General features: G+C 37.2%; 4 protein-coding genes across 7 annotated transcripts; 1 reads left to right on the top strand and 3 right to left on the bottom strand.

Annotated features, from left to right (window-relative positions):
- Positions 1 to 536: 536 nt before the first annotated feature.
- On the top strand, positions 537 to 4,787 carry eif4ebp3l (eukaryotic translation initiation factor 4E binding protein 3, like). The gene is made up of 3 exons (XM_079630944.1): positions 537 to 998; positions 3,635 to 3,808; positions 4,247 to 4,787. Exons 1-3 carry the CDS (start codon positions 866 to 868, stop codon positions 4,276 to 4,278), a joined length of 339 nt encoding a protein of 112 aa, XP_079487070.1. The 5' UTR covers positions 537 to 865; the 3' UTR covers positions 4,279 to 4,787.
- Positions 4,788 to 5,956: 1,169 nt separating this feature from the next.
- hnrnpaba (heterogeneous nuclear ribonucleoprotein A/Ba) lies at positions 5,957 to 10,964 on the bottom strand. Of its 2 annotated transcripts, XM_079630932.1 has the most exons (9): positions 10,774 to 10,891; positions 10,298 to 10,543; positions 9,787 to 9,955; positions 9,550 to 9,708; positions 9,082 to 9,237; positions 8,765 to 8,870; positions 7,141 to 7,305; positions 6,951 to 7,036; positions 5,957 to 6,681 (listed from the first exon to the last, which is right to left on the bottom strand). In XM_079630932.1, exons 2-8 carry the CDS (start codon positions 10,513 to 10,515, stop codon positions 6,966 to 6,968), a joined length of 1,044 nt encoding a protein of 347 aa, XP_079487058.1. In that variant the 5' UTR covers positions 10,516 to 10,543; positions 10,774 to 10,891; the 3' UTR covers positions 5,957 to 6,681; positions 6,951 to 6,965. The 2 variants fall into 2 exon arrangements, with proteins under 2 accessions (XP_079487058.1, XP_079487059.1); XM_079630933.1 differs by lacking the exon at positions 6,951 to 7,036 and having other exon boundaries at positions 10,774 to 10,964.
- Positions 10,965 to 11,475: 511 nt separating this feature from the next.
- Positions 11,476 to 14,715, bottom strand: nme5 (NME/NM23 family member 5). 3 transcript variants are annotated; one of them, XM_079630937.1, is made up of 5 exons: positions 14,437 to 14,630; positions 13,734 to 13,934; positions 13,283 to 13,383; positions 13,085 to 13,203; positions 11,476 to 11,688 (listed from the first exon to the last, which is right to left on the bottom strand). In XM_079630937.1, exons 1-5 carry the CDS (start codon positions 14,499 to 14,501, stop codon positions 11,605 to 11,607), a joined length of 570 nt encoding a protein of 189 aa, XP_079487063.1. In that variant the 5' UTR covers positions 14,502 to 14,630; the 3' UTR covers positions 11,476 to 11,604. The 3 variants fall into 3 exon arrangements, with proteins under 3 accessions (XP_079487063.1, XP_079487061.1, XP_079487062.1); XM_079630935.1 differs by having other exon boundaries at positions 11,481 to 11,688; positions 13,734 to 13,939; positions 14,437 to 14,715; XM_079630936.1 differs by lacking the exon at positions 11,476 to 11,688 and adding an exon at positions 12,161 to 12,358 and having other exon boundaries at positions 13,734 to 13,939; positions 14,437 to 14,715.
- Positions 14,716 to 14,942: 227 nt separating this feature from the next.
- rack1 (receptor for activated C kinase 1) lies at positions 14,943 to 19,742 on the bottom strand. Its single transcript, XM_079630934.1, has 8 exons — positions 19,425 to 19,742; positions 18,966 to 19,137; positions 18,199 to 18,346; positions 17,028 to 17,123; positions 16,664 to 16,774; positions 16,077 to 16,217; positions 15,301 to 15,411; positions 14,943 to 15,047 (listed from the first exon to the last, which is right to left on the bottom strand). The coding sequence occupies exons 1-8, from the start codon at positions 19,531 to 19,533 to the stop codon at positions 14,982 to 14,984; spliced, it is 954 nt and encodes a 317-aa protein (XP_079487060.1). The 5' UTR covers positions 19,534 to 19,742; the 3' UTR covers positions 14,943 to 14,981.
- Between the last annotated feature and the right edge of the window lie 375 nt (positions 19,743 to 20,117).

The following is a 20,117-nucleotide window of genomic DNA, read 5'->3' as shown; positions in this document are numbered from 1 at the left end:
CATGACGTTCGTTATCTGTATTTGTGAAACAAACCAATGATCTATTTAGTCTTTTTACAGGTCATCAGTGCAACAAACCAAACAAATATAGGAAACTATTACTTTTTACTCAGGACTATTACAATTCGAAATAAACCATTGTAAGTTTCTATTTATAAATTATAATCATCATTAATAAACTAGCCTAATCACTAATAAGATCAATACATTTTCTTTACTTTTTGAGAAATATACAACATATAGCTAATATAAAGGATAAATTTACAATCCTGTTATTAATGTTAATTGCTAGAATGTAGCGAAATCAATTTCACAAATCTTAGCAGTAACACTAAAATAAACTATACTACTACTACTACTACTACTACTACTAGGCCTAGTAGTAGTAGCAGCAGTAATTTTGATCATAATAATAAAACAACTTTTTTGTTCTGTTTTTTAATTTTTTTCTGATAAGCCTCCTATCCGATGCATAAAGAAACTTTTTTTCTTAGTTTAAAAAAGTGCGTTTCCCGCCAAAGATCTGGCAACCCTGCATGTGTTTTTGTTGTTGCTCAAGTCTCGTTTATCACATGATGCGAGTCACGTAGTCTGTTCTGTTGTTAAATAGCCGCGCGCTCCAGCCCTGCGGACAGACAGACAGACAGACAGACAGACTCACTTCATCGGCTATCACAAGACCAGCGCTTGTCTGCAACACGCTACAACATATCTGTGGCATTTCTTTTAAATGTTGTTAAAACTTTTTTGAGCTAAGTTTAACCAGACACGTCATACAGACGGGGGTGTTGGATAGAAACCCTTTATAGCCCTGATATATCACCGTGTTTTGGTGTCAAAAAGTTTCGAGCGCATTTCATCCACGATGTCCGCCAACACACAGCAGAGCAAGAGCTGCCCCATTCCCACGCGCGTGCTGCACCTCAAAGACTGGTCTCAGCTCCCAGACTGCTACAGTCAGACCCCTGGAGGAACACTCTTCTCCACCACTCCTGGGGGTAAGACTGCGCTTTAGGACTGTACAGTTTATTTTGTTGTTGTTGTAGATAGGTGAAGAACATGTATTTTGATGAATATTGTGTATCTTTTATTCTCCTATAGGGGAAAAAAAAACTTAAACCAGCCTGATATCTTAGCTGCATGGGCTCGCAGTGTGGTCTGTTTGTTGGTTTTAGGTGGATTTTGGGGAACTTGGGAGAGCAACTTTAACCAGCTAACCCAGCTAAGACCAGCAAACCATCTTGGAATGGTTTAAGCTGTATGTTGTAACACATTTTGACATCCCTCATCACCTCATTTAGTAATGTTTACTAAAAAACAAAACACTTGTGTGGATGTTGTACATCAAATAAAGCATGAGAATTTGCTTATTCAAAATATGCAATCCCATTAACACATTTTTAAAAAGTTATACCGTTTTCAAAGTCACTAAAGACTCATTTCTAGTTGGTCAATGGTGTTACAACTCACCATGTGTTAATCTGCACAGTCATTTTAAGCAAATTGAAATAATTTTTAAGCTTGATTTGCATTAATACATAGCATAGACCTGTTTTTTCTTTTCTTTTTTTACATTAAACCAGGGGATTGGCATGTATTTTAACTAAATTAAAAATAGAACCTCTTTTTATGTTATTAAATTGTAAAGATCTGCAATGTGAATTGTTTAACTGGTACTAATTTCTTGTTGCTATGCAAGTTTTTGTTTTGCACAACAAGTTAGTAATTTATGGCAGACCGTCTGCAGCAAGATAGCCCAACTGCCATGTGTCTTATGTAACCCTGTCTGGTTATCTGATTTGTGACTTGCATGTCCCCAAAATGATACTAGGCATTGAGTTAATCTAATCATGTGAAAAACAAGCACATGACCCCTTTATTTCTGGGCAGGACACGCATGTTTCTCAATCTCCTTTGTCCCTCGCTAGAATATCTTTCGCATGCGGCTGTAACTGTAACTGTAGCACATTCAGAGGAGGAGGCAGTTCTTAGAAACACCCCTCCTCCTCCACAGCTGTTGTGGATTTCAGGAATAACAGAGCTCTGTGCTCGGGAAAAGGAGTTCATTGGGGCCACTGTATCATGGACGGTTCCCTCACACCGCAGAATGAAAAATAACAGATCAGAGGCGTGTGCGTACATGTATATGTACATGCATATATATAACTATATTTACTTGCTCTCTATAGGATGAATCTCTGCCAAAAATTTGTACGGATTGAATTTCACTCCACATCCAAAACAAATAAATAAAGCTGTTTTTAGGACCTTCTTTACATCTTGACGGCCCATAATTCCATCTACAATTATGGAAACTACTCTGTATATATATATAATTTAAAGTATTTAATTCATTTTTATTTAATTAAAATTATTGCTTGTTACTTGTTACAATAAAAAATAATAGTCAAATATTATATTAGAGATTAAGGCGAGAGTTTAGATTAAGCCAGGTGTAGAAGACCTTAGGTCAATTTGAGTTAAACTTTTATAAATGTGTCTTATAAAAAACAAAATATTACTGGTGTGCATCTTGAGACAAAGCAATGCCTCTGAAAAATGTAAAGATAGATATGCCAGTGCATGTTGCTTTCAGTTAAAACCGCTCAAACATGTATTTTAGTCTGGGACTAGCCTTGTCTGTGAAACCGGGCATAAAAGTGCAAAAATAATTGACTTTTTAAATTTTCTTTATACAAAATGTAAATTTCACATTTTTATTCCTGTTGATTCAGGGACTGGGGGGTGAAAACTGATGCTTTTAACCTAAACAAATTTCCCTGCATTTGAAAAACTTTCACTTTCTTGAACTCTTGAGGTGTCGAAAAGCATGCTTCAGCTGAACAAAGTCCTGCAGAAACTGTTGGGTTGGTCTCCCTGCATTCCACTGGCCAGAGCAGCTCCCAGTTGTGACCACTGTTCGTCCAACCCCTGTCCCGTCTCTGTCCACACCCTTCCCCTCCCCCTCCTCTCTCTCAACCCCCTTTTGTCCAGAACACATTGCACTGAATAGCAGAAGTTGCGTAACATGTTTTTCAGCCACTACTGTGTACAGTATAGCTGCCTTCGACTACAACAGACACACACCACTTCTTAACAGTTCTTAAGTCAGAAAACAATCTAACGTAGGGCTAGTTAAGCGATGCAAGTTTGTTCACAACTCCTCGTAACATGAGGTTAAACTTCATCTGCTACACTGTGTTTCCCCCGTCGCTTGGCTTGGCATTCTCACGTGCAGACATGCTCAAATTTCCTAGAACTAAAATGGGAGGTGCTGAGTCCTGCAATTCAGTTCACCCCATTTTTATTGAGGGAGCTTCTTTTCACTTGCAAAATGTCAAACATTTGAGTCTTTGTTTGCTGTCTAATAGCATGGGCGTGTTAAGTGGCACATCGAGTTAGTTGCTATCTTTTATTTTGTTAAATAGTTTAAAATGTATGTAAACTCCAAAGAAAACCGTACATCTGATTTCAAAGCCACATTTCAGCGATTGCTTTTGAGTGCTAACACGTTTTACTTGAATCCTAGGTTTGTTGTTTTCTCACTCGTGATAGTCTGCAGCCTAGAATGTAAATATGTTTTTCCAGCCATGTGATTGGTTGCTATAATAATAATGTCCTATCCCTCCTCCAGGAACTCGGATCATTTATGACAGAAAGTTCCTCCTGGACTGTAGGAACTCTCCCATCGCCCGGACCCCGCCCTGTTGTTTGCCCCAGATTCCTGGAGTGACCATTCCTTCACACCATCCAATGTCCAAACTGCAGGAACTCAAAGAGGAGTTGGAGGAGGAGAAGGATCTGGCAGGTAAAGTTGCTGTCTGCTCCAGAAAAAGAAAGAAAGAAAACCTGTTCTGTGATAATATTTCCAGGAAACATTAAGCCCTCAGGTTTCTCCTGAAACAAATTAATTGCAGCATATTCTGTACAGTACTCTTTGGAAAACAAGGTTCAATGGGGTTCTATATAGCCATTAAGCAAAAAAGCTTTCATGTTTAACAGATGATTTCTTTTCTTTTTTTTAGTGATAAATATGTTTATAAGCTGTCTGATCCATAACATTTAATTAAAATGAATGAATTAAAACTAAATCCATTAAATGATACCATGATGAGAACCTATATGAAAAGGTTCTATATGAAGAGCCTGACAGAACCCTATAAGGTTTTATATAGAACCTGGATTTTCAAGGTTTCTCCGTTCAAATGTTTAAAGAACCAACCTCTCTGTTTCTTTTCTTTTTAAGCTGATGACAACCAGTTTGAGATGGACATTTGAGTCTTTCATCTACCTCCTGTGGAGAGCTCTGTATTTTATCTGTCAGGATGATGCTACTTACCTCACAATCAGCGGACATCACATATTCACCAGATTAATGGGCTTCTTAATGAGCTAAACACCCAAAGGGTGTCTTTTTCTTTTGATTAAAAGTATATGTTCAACGTTTACCAGATAAAAACATGATTGTTTGTAAGTGGTGGTATTTTAAAGTTCTTTATTGTACATATGGTACTTTCTACTTTTATTTTTTTTTAATAAAATGTAGTATTATGTGTGAGCCAGGACAAAACCATGGCAAAATCATAATTTCTGTTGATTGTTAAATGGTATAGGACGATTAAATGCCAAATGAATGTCTGTTGCATATGTTTGGTGTTTCGCCTGGAAAAGCACATCAGAACATAGATGTACACCACCGTGTCCCCTCAGGGTTTTCCTGGTGTTTCATTTGCCTGGATTTCCTCAGGTTTTATTATTTTGATTGAAATAAAAAAAATGAGAAAATACTTGTCCTTTGATCAATTTGGAGTTTGTGCAAAAGGCTATAGAAAATTACATATTAGGAGACTGCATTCTATTGATTAATGATCTTGGTTTCAAAACTTGCCTACAAAAATCATGGTTACTTCACTCTGCTATAGATAGATTTGCATTTACAAAAGGAAATGCCAGGCAGAAAAAAATACAAGTAGATATTATGGTTGTCATGTCATCAACAGCAAATAATTGGCATGAAAAAATATACCATGAAGTAAATTGATTGTTTTGGAGCAAAACAGAAGATATAAGTGTATCTCATGGCCAAATGATGGGGTTGGTAACACACAACTTTGGGGTTGGTAAGATTTTATGTTTTTGAAAAAAGTCTCTCACCAAGGCTGCATTTATGTGATAAAATATAATTGGATTCTGTGATCAAAGAGTCTTCAGTCACATGATCTTTCAGAAATCAGTCAAATATGCTGATTAAGAATAATTTTTCATATCAATATCAAAAATATTTAATTCTGCTTAATATTTTTGTGGAAATTGTGAAAAACAATCCTCAGTATTCTAAAAAATGCAGCATTTCTTTAAAATAGAAATCTTTTGTAACATTGAAAATGCCTTTACTGTCACTTTTGTGACTCTTACTGACCCCAAACTTCTAAAGAGTAGTTTACATAAGATATGTATAGTACCTAGATTAGGCTGGTAACAATGGCTTCTACTGGTAGATGCTGTAACTACACACCATGGCATGACACTTTTTGGACCCCATTCTAGAATGTCAAGGGAAAACATTCTGGAATTGGAAAAAATATATTGGTTTTAAATAGACTTTCAAGTTCTAACAAAAGCATAAATGAAAGATGCATGCGCTGCAGTTACTTCTCCATCTCACAGGTTAAGTTTGGAACAACAAACCTTTTTATCCATGCATGTTCCAAAACGAATCAGTCAGGTTTAAACAAACTTTTCTAGTCTACATTTATTGGCCAGCTACCTCTCTAAAACAAACTTGACTGAACTCTCTCAACCTCTTAGTGACCTAGTTTTCAGTCACTGTAATATATCTTACAAGAATTTATTTTAGACACACTCATTTCTTAAAATGCAAACTTCAGGTTGATGGTTCAAAAAGACAACTTCATTGTGTATAGTGAACGCAAAAGCATTAGACATACAATAGACATCTTAAAAATCAAGTTTATTTCTTGAAATTTGTCCAAGACACTGGAGGAATGTGTATCCAGTGTTTCGAGAAAGAATCATGTTACAATTACCTGTGTATGTTTTGAGGTATAGTTTAATCACTATTAAAGCCACTCTTAAATATCTAACAAGACAGGAGGAAATCTCCTTAAAAGCAGTAGAGGGAAAAAAAAAAAAAATGAAAAAAAGAGAAAAGAAATAAAAAAAACACTTGTCAAGACTTGCCACTAACAGATTTTAATGGGCAAGCTTACAATCGTTAAGAAATCCCTTTTCATCTCACCTTGAAGCCATGCAACTTTGCAACACAGAGCACAGGTGACAGGAAAAATAATATAATCTAAAAACACTAAAGAAAATTTAACCAAAACTTTTTATTTTGAATGCATTTTGAGAGCTCTGAGTCTAGATGTGGTAGACACAGCCATGATGTAAAATACAACCATACAATACATTAGAATCAAAAAAGGTACCAAAAAGTACAGTAAAAAAATAACACTTCCATCTCTGGAAATGTAAAAGGACACAAAAAACAAAAAAAAATAAAACAAATGTGACAAGTGACATTTGCACCCCACCCCCCCAGTTCCTTATGTTTTCTGTACAAAATGAAGCAGAAGTCCAGATTCTGCCAGCTTCCAAAAGTAAAAGACCCCAATGTTCACTGTGACCAGACGGCTGGTTCCTGCTCGGTAGCTTTACGACCTTTTAAGAGAGAAAACACAGATTTAGTTGCTTTTACATCACATTTACAATAAGTGTATTTTATATTTAAAAGAAAAAAAAAAATGACGTGAAGAGATGGGGCCTATCATGATCTACCACTACAACCCTACTGTATCACTACAACCCTCCCCAAGCGGATCGTTCTATCGGCCTTATAGTTCGGCTGGGTCAATGGAGATGAATTGGTAATGGAGCGACAATTAAATTAACCTTACCATGAGTGGTGGGAAAAAAGTTAAAATTCATACCTTAACTACACATGATCAGTATGGCTTGTAGCTACTCTGGTGAGCCCCACGTCTTGGAGTTTTTCCATAGCTTGTATTGCCCTGGTCTAGGGGGGTAAGAGAAGAGCAGAGAAAGGAACTTGAGTCCCTCGTATTCACAAGAACCCAACGGGGGCGGGGGGGGGAAACCCCAAGGTCAATCAGTGCTTACTGTAGTCATATCCTCCGCCGTAGCCATAGTAGCCTCCAGAGTAATCGTAGTTGCCGTAGCCTCCGTATCCACCGTAACCTTGCTGTCCGCCGTAGCCGTAACCCTGGTTACCATAGCCTTGATTCCAGTAGTTGTTGTAGCCCTGATTCCAGTTCTGACCCTGGCCTATAAAACACAAGAAACCATTTCAAACACACCATATCTGTAAGCGACTTAAACCATAAAGCAATTGGTCTCTACTTAAGCTTTGTGGGGTATTAGAACAGATTTGAGATCAGCCAAATCTTTTAAGATGGATAAAATATGAAGATTTCACATATACGGAATAAAAAATATCTGTATGAAAGCGATACAAAAGCCCTATTCGGTCGGGAATAACTTTACAAGGGTAGATGGAGTAATGCAATTTAACCACACGTCTGTAATATTAATAGCGAATTCGCATTGATAAGATATCTCAGTAAAACTAACAGAAGTGGGAGCAACTCGATTTGCACATCGCTGTCACCCTCCTGTCATTATGTGTGTATTACGTTGCTTCCTATTATCACGTGCGCAAACGCATATAACCTATATTTATATAAAACCGTTATGTCCGGGTGAATGATGTATTAACTTCAGATTAGATTGTGTTTGTAATAGGCATTTCCCTAACGCTAAAAGATGTTTCGTGCCTCTAACAAGTGCTTTCGGTCTTTCTGATCAAATAGTATGTGGAAAACACTTGAGTTTTGCCACAGATTTGTCCCAGCATCTAGCGCAACTCAATGCTTGAAAAAACACAGTAAACTACTTTTAAACAGAAAATGACTAAATATTTACGTACATTACAGCGGGTCTATTCTCATTTAGTATTACCTGAGGTAATTTTTCCAAACCTTTTTACTGAAGGTAAACTGAGACTGTCCATAATGATTACCGAGATGACATCCGGACGGGACTAAAATCACAGAGCTCTCGTAATTTTTACTTTAACATGGAGAGGTGGGGTAAACTAGTCATGTCCAAATAGGGCTATAATCTCATTCAGAATTTCTTATTCGAATTACAAATGTTGAACATTATCCCTTTAAGCCTCATCTGTGAAACCAGGGGTTAGTTCGCCCAAAAATTAATATTCTGTAATCATTTACTCGCCCTCAATTTGTTCACTTACCCTTACAAAGAAATTCATACAGGTTTGGGTGAACTATCCTTTTAAGCCTAGTCAGACTAAAATGCATGTTTGAGCGGTTTTAACTGAAAGTTACTTTCACCAGTATATCTTAAAATATGTCAGAGCCATTGTTGTCTCAAGATGCACATCAATAATATTTTAAGGCATGTTTATAAAAGCTATATAAAGGTCCTAATTGAACTAAGGCCTAATCCTGTCTTAATCTACACCCTGTCTGTGAAACCAGGCCTTAATTTATAAGACATCCAGAAAGTTTTTAAACTAGCCTGCATCCGATTTATATACAGATAGACAAGGACTGTACAGTTGTTTTGCTGTTGCAGATCAGTGCATATTTGATAAGCACGCAGTCATCATCTAGTTAAACTTTACACAGACTAACGCAGGCTACAGTTTGACTGGCAGATGAGAAAGTCCAACAGGAGATAGACGTTAGGCTTTACTAACCTCCACGCCCCCTTCCTCTTCCTCCTCCTCCTCCTCCACCTCCAAAGCGACCTCCGTACTGCTGCTGCTGGTACACTTCCTTAGGCTGTGCAATCTTAATCTCGCACTGGGACAAAGAAAGGACAATTGAGTGAATAATGAATGAGGAGTCATAAAACATCTACATAAAACAATGCCATTAAAATATTTTGTATTGTATACAATTTAACATTATATTGATGGCAAGAATAAAGGGGTAGTAGTACAAAGTCAAAATATGAACAACCCTGAAAACTTATCACATTTATCAGTAAATTGGTCACACTGGAAAAACTCACAAGGCCTTCTTTTCCATTTGTGTCCTTGGTTCCACTGACGTTGTGATATTTCTTTTCCAGAACTTTCTTGACAGCCTCTTCATCCTTGAAGGTAATGAAGACAAACCCTCTCCTCTTATTTGTCTTTGGATCCATTGGAAGTTCGATAGTCTCAATCTGCAGTGACAAATAAATAAGAGTTAAAAATGCACGTTTAAAATGCAGAAGAGACAACTACAGATGCAATGTAAAATAGCAACAGAAGGCTATTCCTTTTTTTTTAAAAAGGAAATTAAAAGTCTGTGCAAATATCAAGAGAGAATAATTTTTGACATTGGGAAAATATACTTAATTTTTTTCATTTTATAAAAACAAATGAATGCATATTTTCAAAGTAAAACCTAATAGACCGTAAACGTAATTTTTTAATAAATCTGGTGTTAAATAAAATACAAAGAATTAAAAATCTAAAAAGGAATGCTCCAATACCTCTCCAAAGGCACCAAAATACTCGCGGATCCTCTCTTCTGTAGTTTCAGGGTTCAGTCCACCAACAAAGATCTTCTTAACGGGTTCTTTCTTCATTGCCATCGCTTTCTTGGGGTCAATCTGTCGTCCATCCAATCTGTGCTCTTTTTGTGCTAAAACCTGTGCAAAGAAGAGGAATTTGTGAGTGTGGTTACCTACATCACAATAATATAGGTTTTCCTAAGCACCAAAGCTTACCTTATCTACACTGGCTGGCTCTTTAAAAAGAATAAACCCAAATCCCCTTGATCGTCCAGTGTTGGGGTCCATTTTGATGGTGCAGTCTGTCACCTCTCCAAATTTAGAGAAGTAGTCTTTAAGATCCTTTTTACTAGTGTCCCAGCTGAGCCCCCCAACAAACATTTTCCTGAGGAAACGAAGCAGAAAAAATGAGTGAGACCAGGAGGGGGCGTGGTAGCGCAGATTTCACAATTTCTCCATTTTTTTTTTTGCATAAAAAACCCCCACTTTAATAATACTAATAAACGGAAATAAAAACTGCATTACAACACAGATGCATTTTTAACCGCACAAAAACACAGAAACGCACGCCTAAGTAAATACTGAATTTTAGAAATGTATCTTTATGCTCAATTCACTAAATTCGCCCATCCCCCTACAAAAAAAAAAGACACATGGCGCCAACAAAGACGGAAGGAACAAAGGATTTTATGTCCGAGCATTTAGCACAATTATTCCTCGAACATACCCTGCATCTTCCTCTCCTTTGCTCGCGTCAATTTGCCCGCCGTCCGATGCACTGGTTTCGTCTTCATCCCCGGCCGCTTCGTCCGCACCGGCGTCTCCCTGCGCCCCGGCCTGTGCGCTCCCGTTGCCCTCCTCGTACTGCCCGGCTCCGTTCAGATCGTCCTCGCCCTCGTGGCCGTTTTCTGAGGTTTCCATATACTGCTGCTCGGCGTCTGACATGGTGGTAGTTTAATGTAAAAACCTAAAACTGCAGAAATTGTGTGATGGTTACAAAAGGAAGCGCCTTATGTAACGCTCAAGCACCACCATTTTGAACAGCGGCGGTTGCATTCTCATTCGCAACGAGAATGTAAACATATCGTTGTTTAAATTAATAAATACACCGCTTTACTGGCGTATAATTAAATATGACGGTTAACACAACTAAATACGCACAATGGGGCTAACAAATTCATAATTTGCTCGTAAATACTTTACCTTAAAAGCAGCAAGTGAAAAGTCTCCGTGGAACGCTTTCCGCGGTGTGGGCCCTTCCTTATTGCGCCGACAAGCGGTTGGTTTTATATTACTGGATGGTAGATAAAGGAATTTTAGTAAGGGCAAATTTGATTGGATGACTTTGAACGCCTATCAACCTGACAGCCAATTAAATATGTCTCTTACACGTCACAGAAATCCTCCCCCAAACGCGCTTCTTCTGAACCTTCCTGTCGAGTGGGGGGAAGAAGTCTTTGTTCTTGTTGGGTTTATAAACATGTTGACCACTTGTACATAAAATTAACTGTATATATACATTTTTAGAAGCAATCTGCAAAGAAGATAATGCAAGAAAAAGCCGTTTGTATCGGCTATGCTTAATCAAAATAGTAGTTCAAAGAGGTTAAAGATACCTTTGCAAGAGGCATTTGAATCATTAGCATGCTAACATTCATTTTGTTGTTGAGATCGCTTTATATTTCAGTCTACGGTTATTCACATTAAACATTGATTGTGAGTTGAATGTTTGTTTATCGCCATCAGAAGGGTAAACATGTATAAAATAGCACGATTTATTGAGAGATGATGAATGTGTAAGAATAGGCCTTCTGTTGTAGTAACCGGTGACAGATACTGTAAATTTGCACTTTTATCTTATATTTAAATTAACTATGACATAAGCAAACATATTTGATAGCACAGTGAATCAAGGGTTTAAATAACATTGTTTATACACATTTTATTTTATAAAGCAGTTTGAATACGAGAAAAACATCCAAAATAGATAAAGACAGTAACTTGTTGGTAAATTCTTGTTGCTTGAAAAACAAATCAGGCTGCCTCCTTTACTACTGATCCATCACATATTTTGGGCTTATTTGGGTTATTATTCATCAGCCAGTCAGCAAGCCATGTCTGTAAAGAAAAATAATACAGTACAAAATAAACAGATTAAATAGCAAATAGATATATCAGAAAATCCAGGACGCAGTTGTTCAAAAAGTTTAATCTGAATCAGAATGAAGTCATATTTGGAAATCCCACATCTTACGCAGGATCAGGTAATCCATTTTACTCAGGATCCGGTTTTATAAAGAAAAATTAGATTGGATCACCTACAATGGGACTACAAGCTGTATAAAGAACAACAGATCCAACAGTCAGCATGGGATCACTTTAAGTGTTTTTATTTGAAGAGAGAAAACAGCACAATAAAACAATACAAAGAAATATACATGCAATAAGGGATGCAATTGTTAGAACCTTTTGACCATTTCATTATAATTAATATACAGCCATAAATGCCTGTTTTTGTTTGATATTGATAGCTGTTTTTTTTTTTTTTTACTTTATTGTACTGAAAGTTTTAATTGATAGTCTACTACTATATCACTGTAACGTTTAAACAAATCAAATGTAAAATATTGATCCATATATACACTGCATGATGCAAATGTTTATAATGTATTTTTAATTATTGTTGTAACCATTTTTATAGTGTTTGTTCCTGAAATGCATCCAGAATTCAACCATCATCTGTGATCAGGATAGTCCAGATTTTTTTGGGATCAAAGGTATCCCAATCCTAAAAAGTTTGAACACATACTGAAGGTTTGATTAAGATGAAACCCATGATTAGATTATGTGATCTAATCTGATTTCAGAATACTATTTTTCTTTTTTTGAATAACCCGTTTTCAAGATCTGATCCAATCCGAAAGCTGAAATCCAATTTAATTTCTTTTAAACAATTGGGCACAGGGTGACACGAGGCATTACAGTTTTCAGGTGAATAAATTATTCACCCAGAAATTTTAATTAAGTCATTATTTATTTGTCCCCATGTAACTCCGGCTTTTTCTTTTGGAAAAAAAAAGCATTATATATTTTTAAGGAATCTTTGGTTAGGATGAGGGTTAATTTCATGTACAGTAATTATGCATAATTTATAGTTATTACTACAGTAACTACATGTAACATCAGTTTACAAACAAATTAGAAAAAATTATGCATAATTACATTAAATTAACCCTAAACCAATTATGTGGTTTATAGTAATAATGTATAGTTATTACTACAGTAACTACATGTAACATGATGTTACTATAGTAATAACTATAAATGATGCAAGATTACATGGAATTAACCCCTAAAAAACAAACCCTCAAACCTATAGTAGATAAAGTATTAAAAAAATCATTTAATTTCAGTAACACTATTTTACAGTGTCAAAATAACACTGTAAAATAAAGTTACCGAATCTTTTTACAGAATAATTTTTTTAAATACTTTTATAAAAAGATACACTTACAAAGGGGTCCATTGGCTTTTTCTTGCACAGCTCCGTCAGTCCAGTGAGAAGTGTTGGGCTAACATACCGGCTCAGGTAATCTTTGGCAGCATCTCCCATAGGAACGGGTTCAATCACAGCTGAAATAGAAATCTGAATTTTATTATGCTTTCAAATATTGTTCATTAAACTCATTTGTTCAGAGTTAGATTCACTCACAGTTGGGAAACATGAACCTGATCTCCTTCTCAGCCGCAGAGAAGGAATCACTGCCATGCACAGCATTGCGCAGGTCACACGTGCCCAGTCTAGCTCTCAGACTGATGGTGACATTCAGTGTTGATTTCCCAGAAAGAGAGAGAAAAAAAAATGGACTGTTACTTTGAAACATGACACGTATCATGCATTTTGAATATAGACTTGTTGCAATGACAGAAATGAGATATGCAATTGATTTAGGCACTGCAATGAACATCAGCGGTGTAAATTATTAGCCTGAAGTGCATAAAATCCACAAAACTATCAATTTATTTGGCCTGGAGTTTGACAGGAGAACAAAATGGTGCAACTGATTGTTGTCACAACAGTACATGAGAATTTAGCTTCATAAGTCAGTCATTTTATTATTAAACCACCTGAGAGAGAAGATTTATTCAATGACATTCATTACCAGTCAGGATGTGTCTCTCTAGCCTTTATGCTGCTGACTGGTCCCATTATGGCTTTCCAGGTGGCAATAGCCTGGTGTCGGGCCAGTGCTAGAGCAACCACTGGTCCGGAGCTCATGAAGGCGGTCAGATGGGGAAAATACAGCTTCCCATAATGCTCAGCATAGAAATCACTGCATTGCTCTGGACTCAGTTGAAGCCGCCTTTTCTTTAAAATGAGAAACAATGCAAATCTGGCTAAACTAAATCATTGGCGACAAAATATGAGATGTTAATTAATAAAAGCGATAGTATATTTCTATAAGGGATAGTTCACCCCAAAATTAAAATAGTTATTTACTCACAAGTTGTGCCAAACCTGTATGATTTTCTTTTTTCTGCTGAACAATATGTTTTAAAGAATTTGGGAACCAAACAGGATCTTTTGTTCCTACTATGGATGTCAATGGCTACCGTCAACTTGAGGGAGTAACGTTAATTACATAATTTTCATTTTGGGGTAAACTATCGGTTTAAAACTAGAGCTAGGCTACCGTACATTATTTCATCAGCCTCTACCAGCAGACATCACGTGACTGTTTGGGTTTACAAAATAACTAAAATTTAGTGATCGTCTCTAACGTTATCAGAAAACATCTTGTGCATCATGTAAAGTAACGTTATTTAGTACAAATGTGCAGTGCCTTTTAACTTTCGTAACGTTACCTGCAGAATTGTAAATCCAGATTGAAGAATAATGTCTTCAATTTCGTCAGTTTTGTAGATGGCATCAGGTTTGATTAAAGCCAAAGTTCTCTCCACGAAGATACGAGGTTCTGGCATCTGTTTTAGAGGACTGTCGTTTTCCATGACTTTAAATCAGCTAACGTTAGTTTGACAATTTTACTGTAAATTAAATACTGGAATTTTCAGTTAAATTGTAAGTAGCTTTAATTGCCAGGGAGGCATTTACCAAATTATAAAGTACAAACGTTTCTAACCTACAACATATAAATAGTTTATTTAATTCAGGCGTCTGTATCATGTCGCGTCCTGAGAAGAGTTGGGTTTGTTGGCCTTGTTGCTAGGTTACAGTTGCAAAAATTAAATCGACATGGAGCAGTGCCATCTAGTGGCTGTACAAGTCTATTTCAGTGATTCGCATGGTTACATTTCAGTTATTAGTTTATTGAAAAGGCAAAGAAATTAAAGTAAACAAAGTCAATTATATCTCTTTTTAAAACTTTTTATTCAGGCATTAGAAAAGTCTTCTATCTGGTTCCAATGGTCACCTGCCACACTCTGATCAGGTTGTCAGTGTAGCCAGCAAAGAGAGTCTGTGACGAGAAAAGAGAAAGGAATTATTATCAGGCACTCTTTTAGAAGCACTGAAGATTTAAAAGCATATTACTAATCCCCTCATATTTGCAGGACTGTCATCATGAGGTTTCAGATGTTAAAAGTGATTGGGAATAATCAATGGGGAAGCTGGTCCAGCCAGAATTTACAGGCACCAAATAGCACAAGACACCAAATCAGAGACTGATGAAGTGCAAGTCCAGGAACTGGAAAAGTTGCTGTAAAACCCACCTGTCCATCAGCAGACCAGGCCAGAGAAGTGCACTGAGGCGGCTCAGCCTTGCTGTTGGTGGTGATGATGTCCTGCCTCAGCTCATCAACAATGATCTTGCCCTCCAGATCCTGTTGAGAGAATACAGTCAAGCTTTGCAACCGCAAAAAGAAAAAGCCATTTCTGCCTGAGGCAATAGTTCTCAGAAACAGCCTCTTTATCATCATAGAAATACAGAAGGCATTAAAAGTTTCATCACTGAACCCTGTGCTCTAATAAACGGTTACTTTTAGTCACCATGAAATCAACTGACCATTCGTTTTTGATGGAACATTGCAGTATTATAAATTATATAATGCACATTTTTTAAAAATGCATCTGCCCTCATAATCTTTAAAATTAGCATGAAATCAAAATTGACACCATTTAGTTTCCTTCATTCACTTAGAAATATGAAGTCGGTTGAAACATTTCCGGTTTACATGGACTTAATTCAAAATAACTGCTCCTCCCTCTTGCAGCATCTTCTCTCTGAAGCGTTTACTAGTGTGAGGGCGGGCAACCTGTCACTCACATCAGATCCACCAATGGCAGACCACAACCATCCAATCAAGTCCAAACTTACACTTATATATACGACACAATACAGAAAAGACTATCGCAACTTTAATTTCATGCCAACTTTCAAATATATTGAAGATAAAGTCCTTTACATTCAAAGGAAGTTTATTTTAGGTATACAGTCCATTGTACATTATATAATATGAATAAGAAGTGTGTATTCACATAAACTCACCCAGATCTTGATGCTGGGTCCAGTGGCAGCACACAGCCAGTAGCGGTTGGGGCTGAAGCAAAGGGCGTTGATGGGGTCCCCACCATCCAGGGTGTAAAGGTGCTTGCCTTCATTCAGGTCCCATAGCATGGCCTGCCCATCCTGAAATAAGGACAAACAAAGTAAATACAGATTGAAAAGCTAACACATAATCTTCCTGATATCACAATACTTTGTGTTCAGAAACAGCCTCTTGTCATCGCATGAAATCAGATGGCGTTTGGTAAGGTTTTCATCATCTTTAACGCTCAACCATCATGTCCAACCCATTAAAGGGATATTTCACTTTAAAATGAAAATTCTGTCATCATTTACTCACCCTCAAGTTGTTTCAAACCTGTATTTATTTTTTCCTACTATGGAAGTCAATGGGTACAGACTACTGTTTGGTTTCTGACATTCTTCAAAATATCTTTGTGTTCAGAAGAAAAAATACATTAATACAGGTTTGAAACAACTTGAGGGTGAGTAAATGGCAGACTTTTAATTTTAAAGTGAACTATCCCTTTAACTTCAGTAGTGATAACAGGAAATAGCGAACAGATTACCTTTCCACCGGAGGCACACAGAGATCCATCAGGAGACACGGTCACTGTGTTCAGGTATCCAGTGTGGCCAATGTGGTTGGTCTTCAGCTTGCAGTTAGCGAGATTCCATACCTATGACAAACATGCAGAAATCAAACTTTACATTAGCAAATATTAAGCGGATTCATGCAAGCTATTCCTGATTAAATTGTTCACTGGCATGTTAATGGTTTCAATCCATTACCCATCATAATTGCAGGACTTGTCATCAGAGCCCAAGAGCTCAGACAATATTAATGTCGTTTTTTTAATCACAGGGTAAAGTCATTACAAAAACACAGATCAACCATTCTAGTTTACATAAAAATTAAACCACAGATCTCACCTTGACCATTTTGTCCCACCCGCAGGACACAATAATGGGGTTGCTGCTATTGGGAGAGAAACGCACGCATGAAACCCACTCACTGTGGCTGTCATCCTGTGGATGAAAGTCAAAATAAAGGGCCTCAGAACAGAACAAACTAATCTAAACATAAGGGTATTTGTAGTCAAATTTACAACATTTAGATCTTTAAGACGAGCACAAATAAAATTAAAATGGTATGTCAACACAGAACAAACCCATACAATCTTAAAATAAATAATGTATCATGTATAAACAGGCTGGGGCACAAAATCAACTGCACAACAGGGTATCGGCACGCTTAAAACTCAAGACAGGCTTTCCTGACAATGTTCAGGGGTCAGACACTCTTGGTTTAAATCAAGATGGAAGACACTTTAGCCAAGCATTCATAAAAGGCTTTTCATAATGTGTACTATTTTATCTGATGAAACAGTAAAATATACATGATCATCTTTAGCCTATTTTAGTCTACACTAATTTTTCTATAGATTACAGATTGGACCAGCTCCAGTTTGGATCCAGGCTTTGTGATGTTTTCAGGCGACGCTGTCAATTGCGAAGGTTTCATATGCCGGGAACTTTGGATCAACACAAATTATATAGTATTTTATAATTGTAATCATTACGAGCACAAGTTGCAATTGCTGCCCAACTTAACTAATACATGTTAACGAAGCACATAACATATTATAGCTGTATATTACTGCCATTTGGACATTAATTTGATACTCATCTCCGACTGATAACAGAATACTTCCTAAACTAACATTGAAAAGCGTTTTCTCTGAAGTGGCTTTGAAAACAATGTATTGTGCCTTGATGTATACACATGGATTTCAAATTATTTATCTACTAATATCAATATAGAGGATTTTGCTGATATGATGCAGTAAAAGGGGTTTTACTCAGGAATGTGCAGCATTCACATTCATTGAATTAAATCAACTTTTGCAGTTTAATAATCACATTAGGCTCTATCGTGATTCCCGTTATTCCGTCCCCAAATGTAAGCGTTTTGTTATACTATTTAAGACTTTAAATTTGATCAAGCTAAATTAAAGACATTAAGATTTTTATTTTTAGGGACCCACAGGAACCCTGATCTGCAAAACTCCCGGTTAACTATTCTGACATTACGGTTGTATACCTGGATGGTGTACTTGCAGACTCCCAGGGTGTTCCACAGCTTGATGGTCTTGTCTCTGGATCCCGACACGATCTGACGGTTGTCAGCAGAGAAGGCCACGCTCAGAACATCCTTGGTGTGTCCAACAAAACGGCGGGTTGTAGTGCCACTAGATGAGACAAAGGGACAAATTCAGATCAATCTGACATCAAGTAGTCAATGCTGTGCACTACATTTGTTTTTAACCTGTCCAGCTAGATGGCTATGGGATATTGGTAGTATACAGCTTCACAAGTTATTTCATAGCAGATACAAATTCAGCACTCAACAAGAAATACGAGATTAAAATATTTTATAAAAATCAACTTAGAAAAGACTGTACATTAAATGTTCTGTGATAAAAAAATTCAATAAATCACTTTGTGGTCTCATGAAATTAAAAATTGGGCAGACTAAAAATGTGTTTACAGTCAAGTTTGTGCCACAATAATGAGATTTTGGTTCTTCGCCCTCTAATAAATACCTTCTGACCTTATGATAGTTATAAAATCTTATTTTTTCTTCAAAACATCTCAATATTTGGGTTTCTCATTTGAGGATGATATTAGGGGTCCGTTAAAAAAAAACAAGACATACAAAACCACATTCTTCAGGTCATAAGAGTTAAGTTCAGAAACAGCCTCTTTATCATCACAGCGAGACAGACGGCGTTTGAGTTTCATCACCACTTCTAAACCAATGGATGATAGATTGAGTGACTTCCCATGAACGTCCCTGCAAATACTCACGTTGTCAGATCCCAGAGGCGCAGGGTGCTGTCCCAGGAGCCAGACAGGGCGAACTGACCATCAGATGAGATGACAACATCACTCACGAAGTGGGAATGGCCCTTCAGAGCACGCTGGGGGATGCCATAGTTGGTCTCATCACGGGTCAGCTTCCACATGATGATGCTCTTGTCTGCAAGATGGACAACAGAAGATCATTCACCAGATCGTTGACTTATAAGCTTATTTATAGCAGATTTTAGTCAACTAGTGGCATACAACACACACGTAACGTTACACTGGCTACCAACTTTCACTAATGCTGCGTTATGAACCATAAACTAGGTGTTGAATGTTGATAATACACGTAACGGTTTAACACAGAACTAGAGCAGAATGGACTTATTTATCAGGGTATTTTAAAAGGGCTCATGTATTCGGATACTCATTTGGCTCAAGCGCGGCTCTGCGGACACTTACCCCGGGACGCCGACAGAATCATGTCGGGAAATTGGGGTGTTGTGGCAATTTGGGTGACCCATCCACTGTGCCCCTTAAGGGTACCCCTTACCGTCATCTGCTCGGTCATTTTGGCGCAGGAAAGAATCACCTATAAAGGTGGATGGCGTTGGATTTTGTCGGAGGGCCAAATCCTCCCTATCTCTCACAGTGTGGCAAGAGGAAAAGGACGCGGCACACCGGAAGCAAAACTCTTGAGGGTGAAGCGTCTTCTTCAGGTCGCGTTCCCGCGTCAGAGAACAGCTTACTGCCATCTAGTGTGTGTGGATTGCGGAGCACTTTAAAACAACGGTCGAGGCTGTCATATTTTAATAAAGTTCCCATTCCCATACAAATCGTTTGTAATAATTAAATAATTGCAATGTTTAGGTTGTATAAGGGGCAAGTTGCTAAAATGGTGTATGTAGAGTAGGCCCTAATGGTAATTTCTTTAATATATGCATTTTAACATGAACACCAAAAAAAATGTAAAGTGAACAAAACAAATGGTAACTAGTTAAATTATGCAAACAGTACAATACTGTTTTACTTGTTTAAATTTTTCTTGTGTGTGTGCGTGTGTGTGTGTGTGTATATATATATACATACATATAAAACATCCACAATGTTGCTTAAACTAGCTATACTTAAAAAGATAATAGTAGCATACTTGAA

This window comes from Phoxinus phoxinus (assembly GCF_949152265.1).
Source record: "Phoxinus phoxinus genome assembly, chromosome: 12".
Taxonomy (NCBI): Eukaryota; Metazoa; Chordata; class Actinopteri; order Cypriniformes; family Leuciscidae; genus Phoxinus; species Phoxinus phoxinus.
Note: the sequence above shows the minus strand (reverse complement) of the source record. Positions and strands in the feature narration are given on the sequence as shown.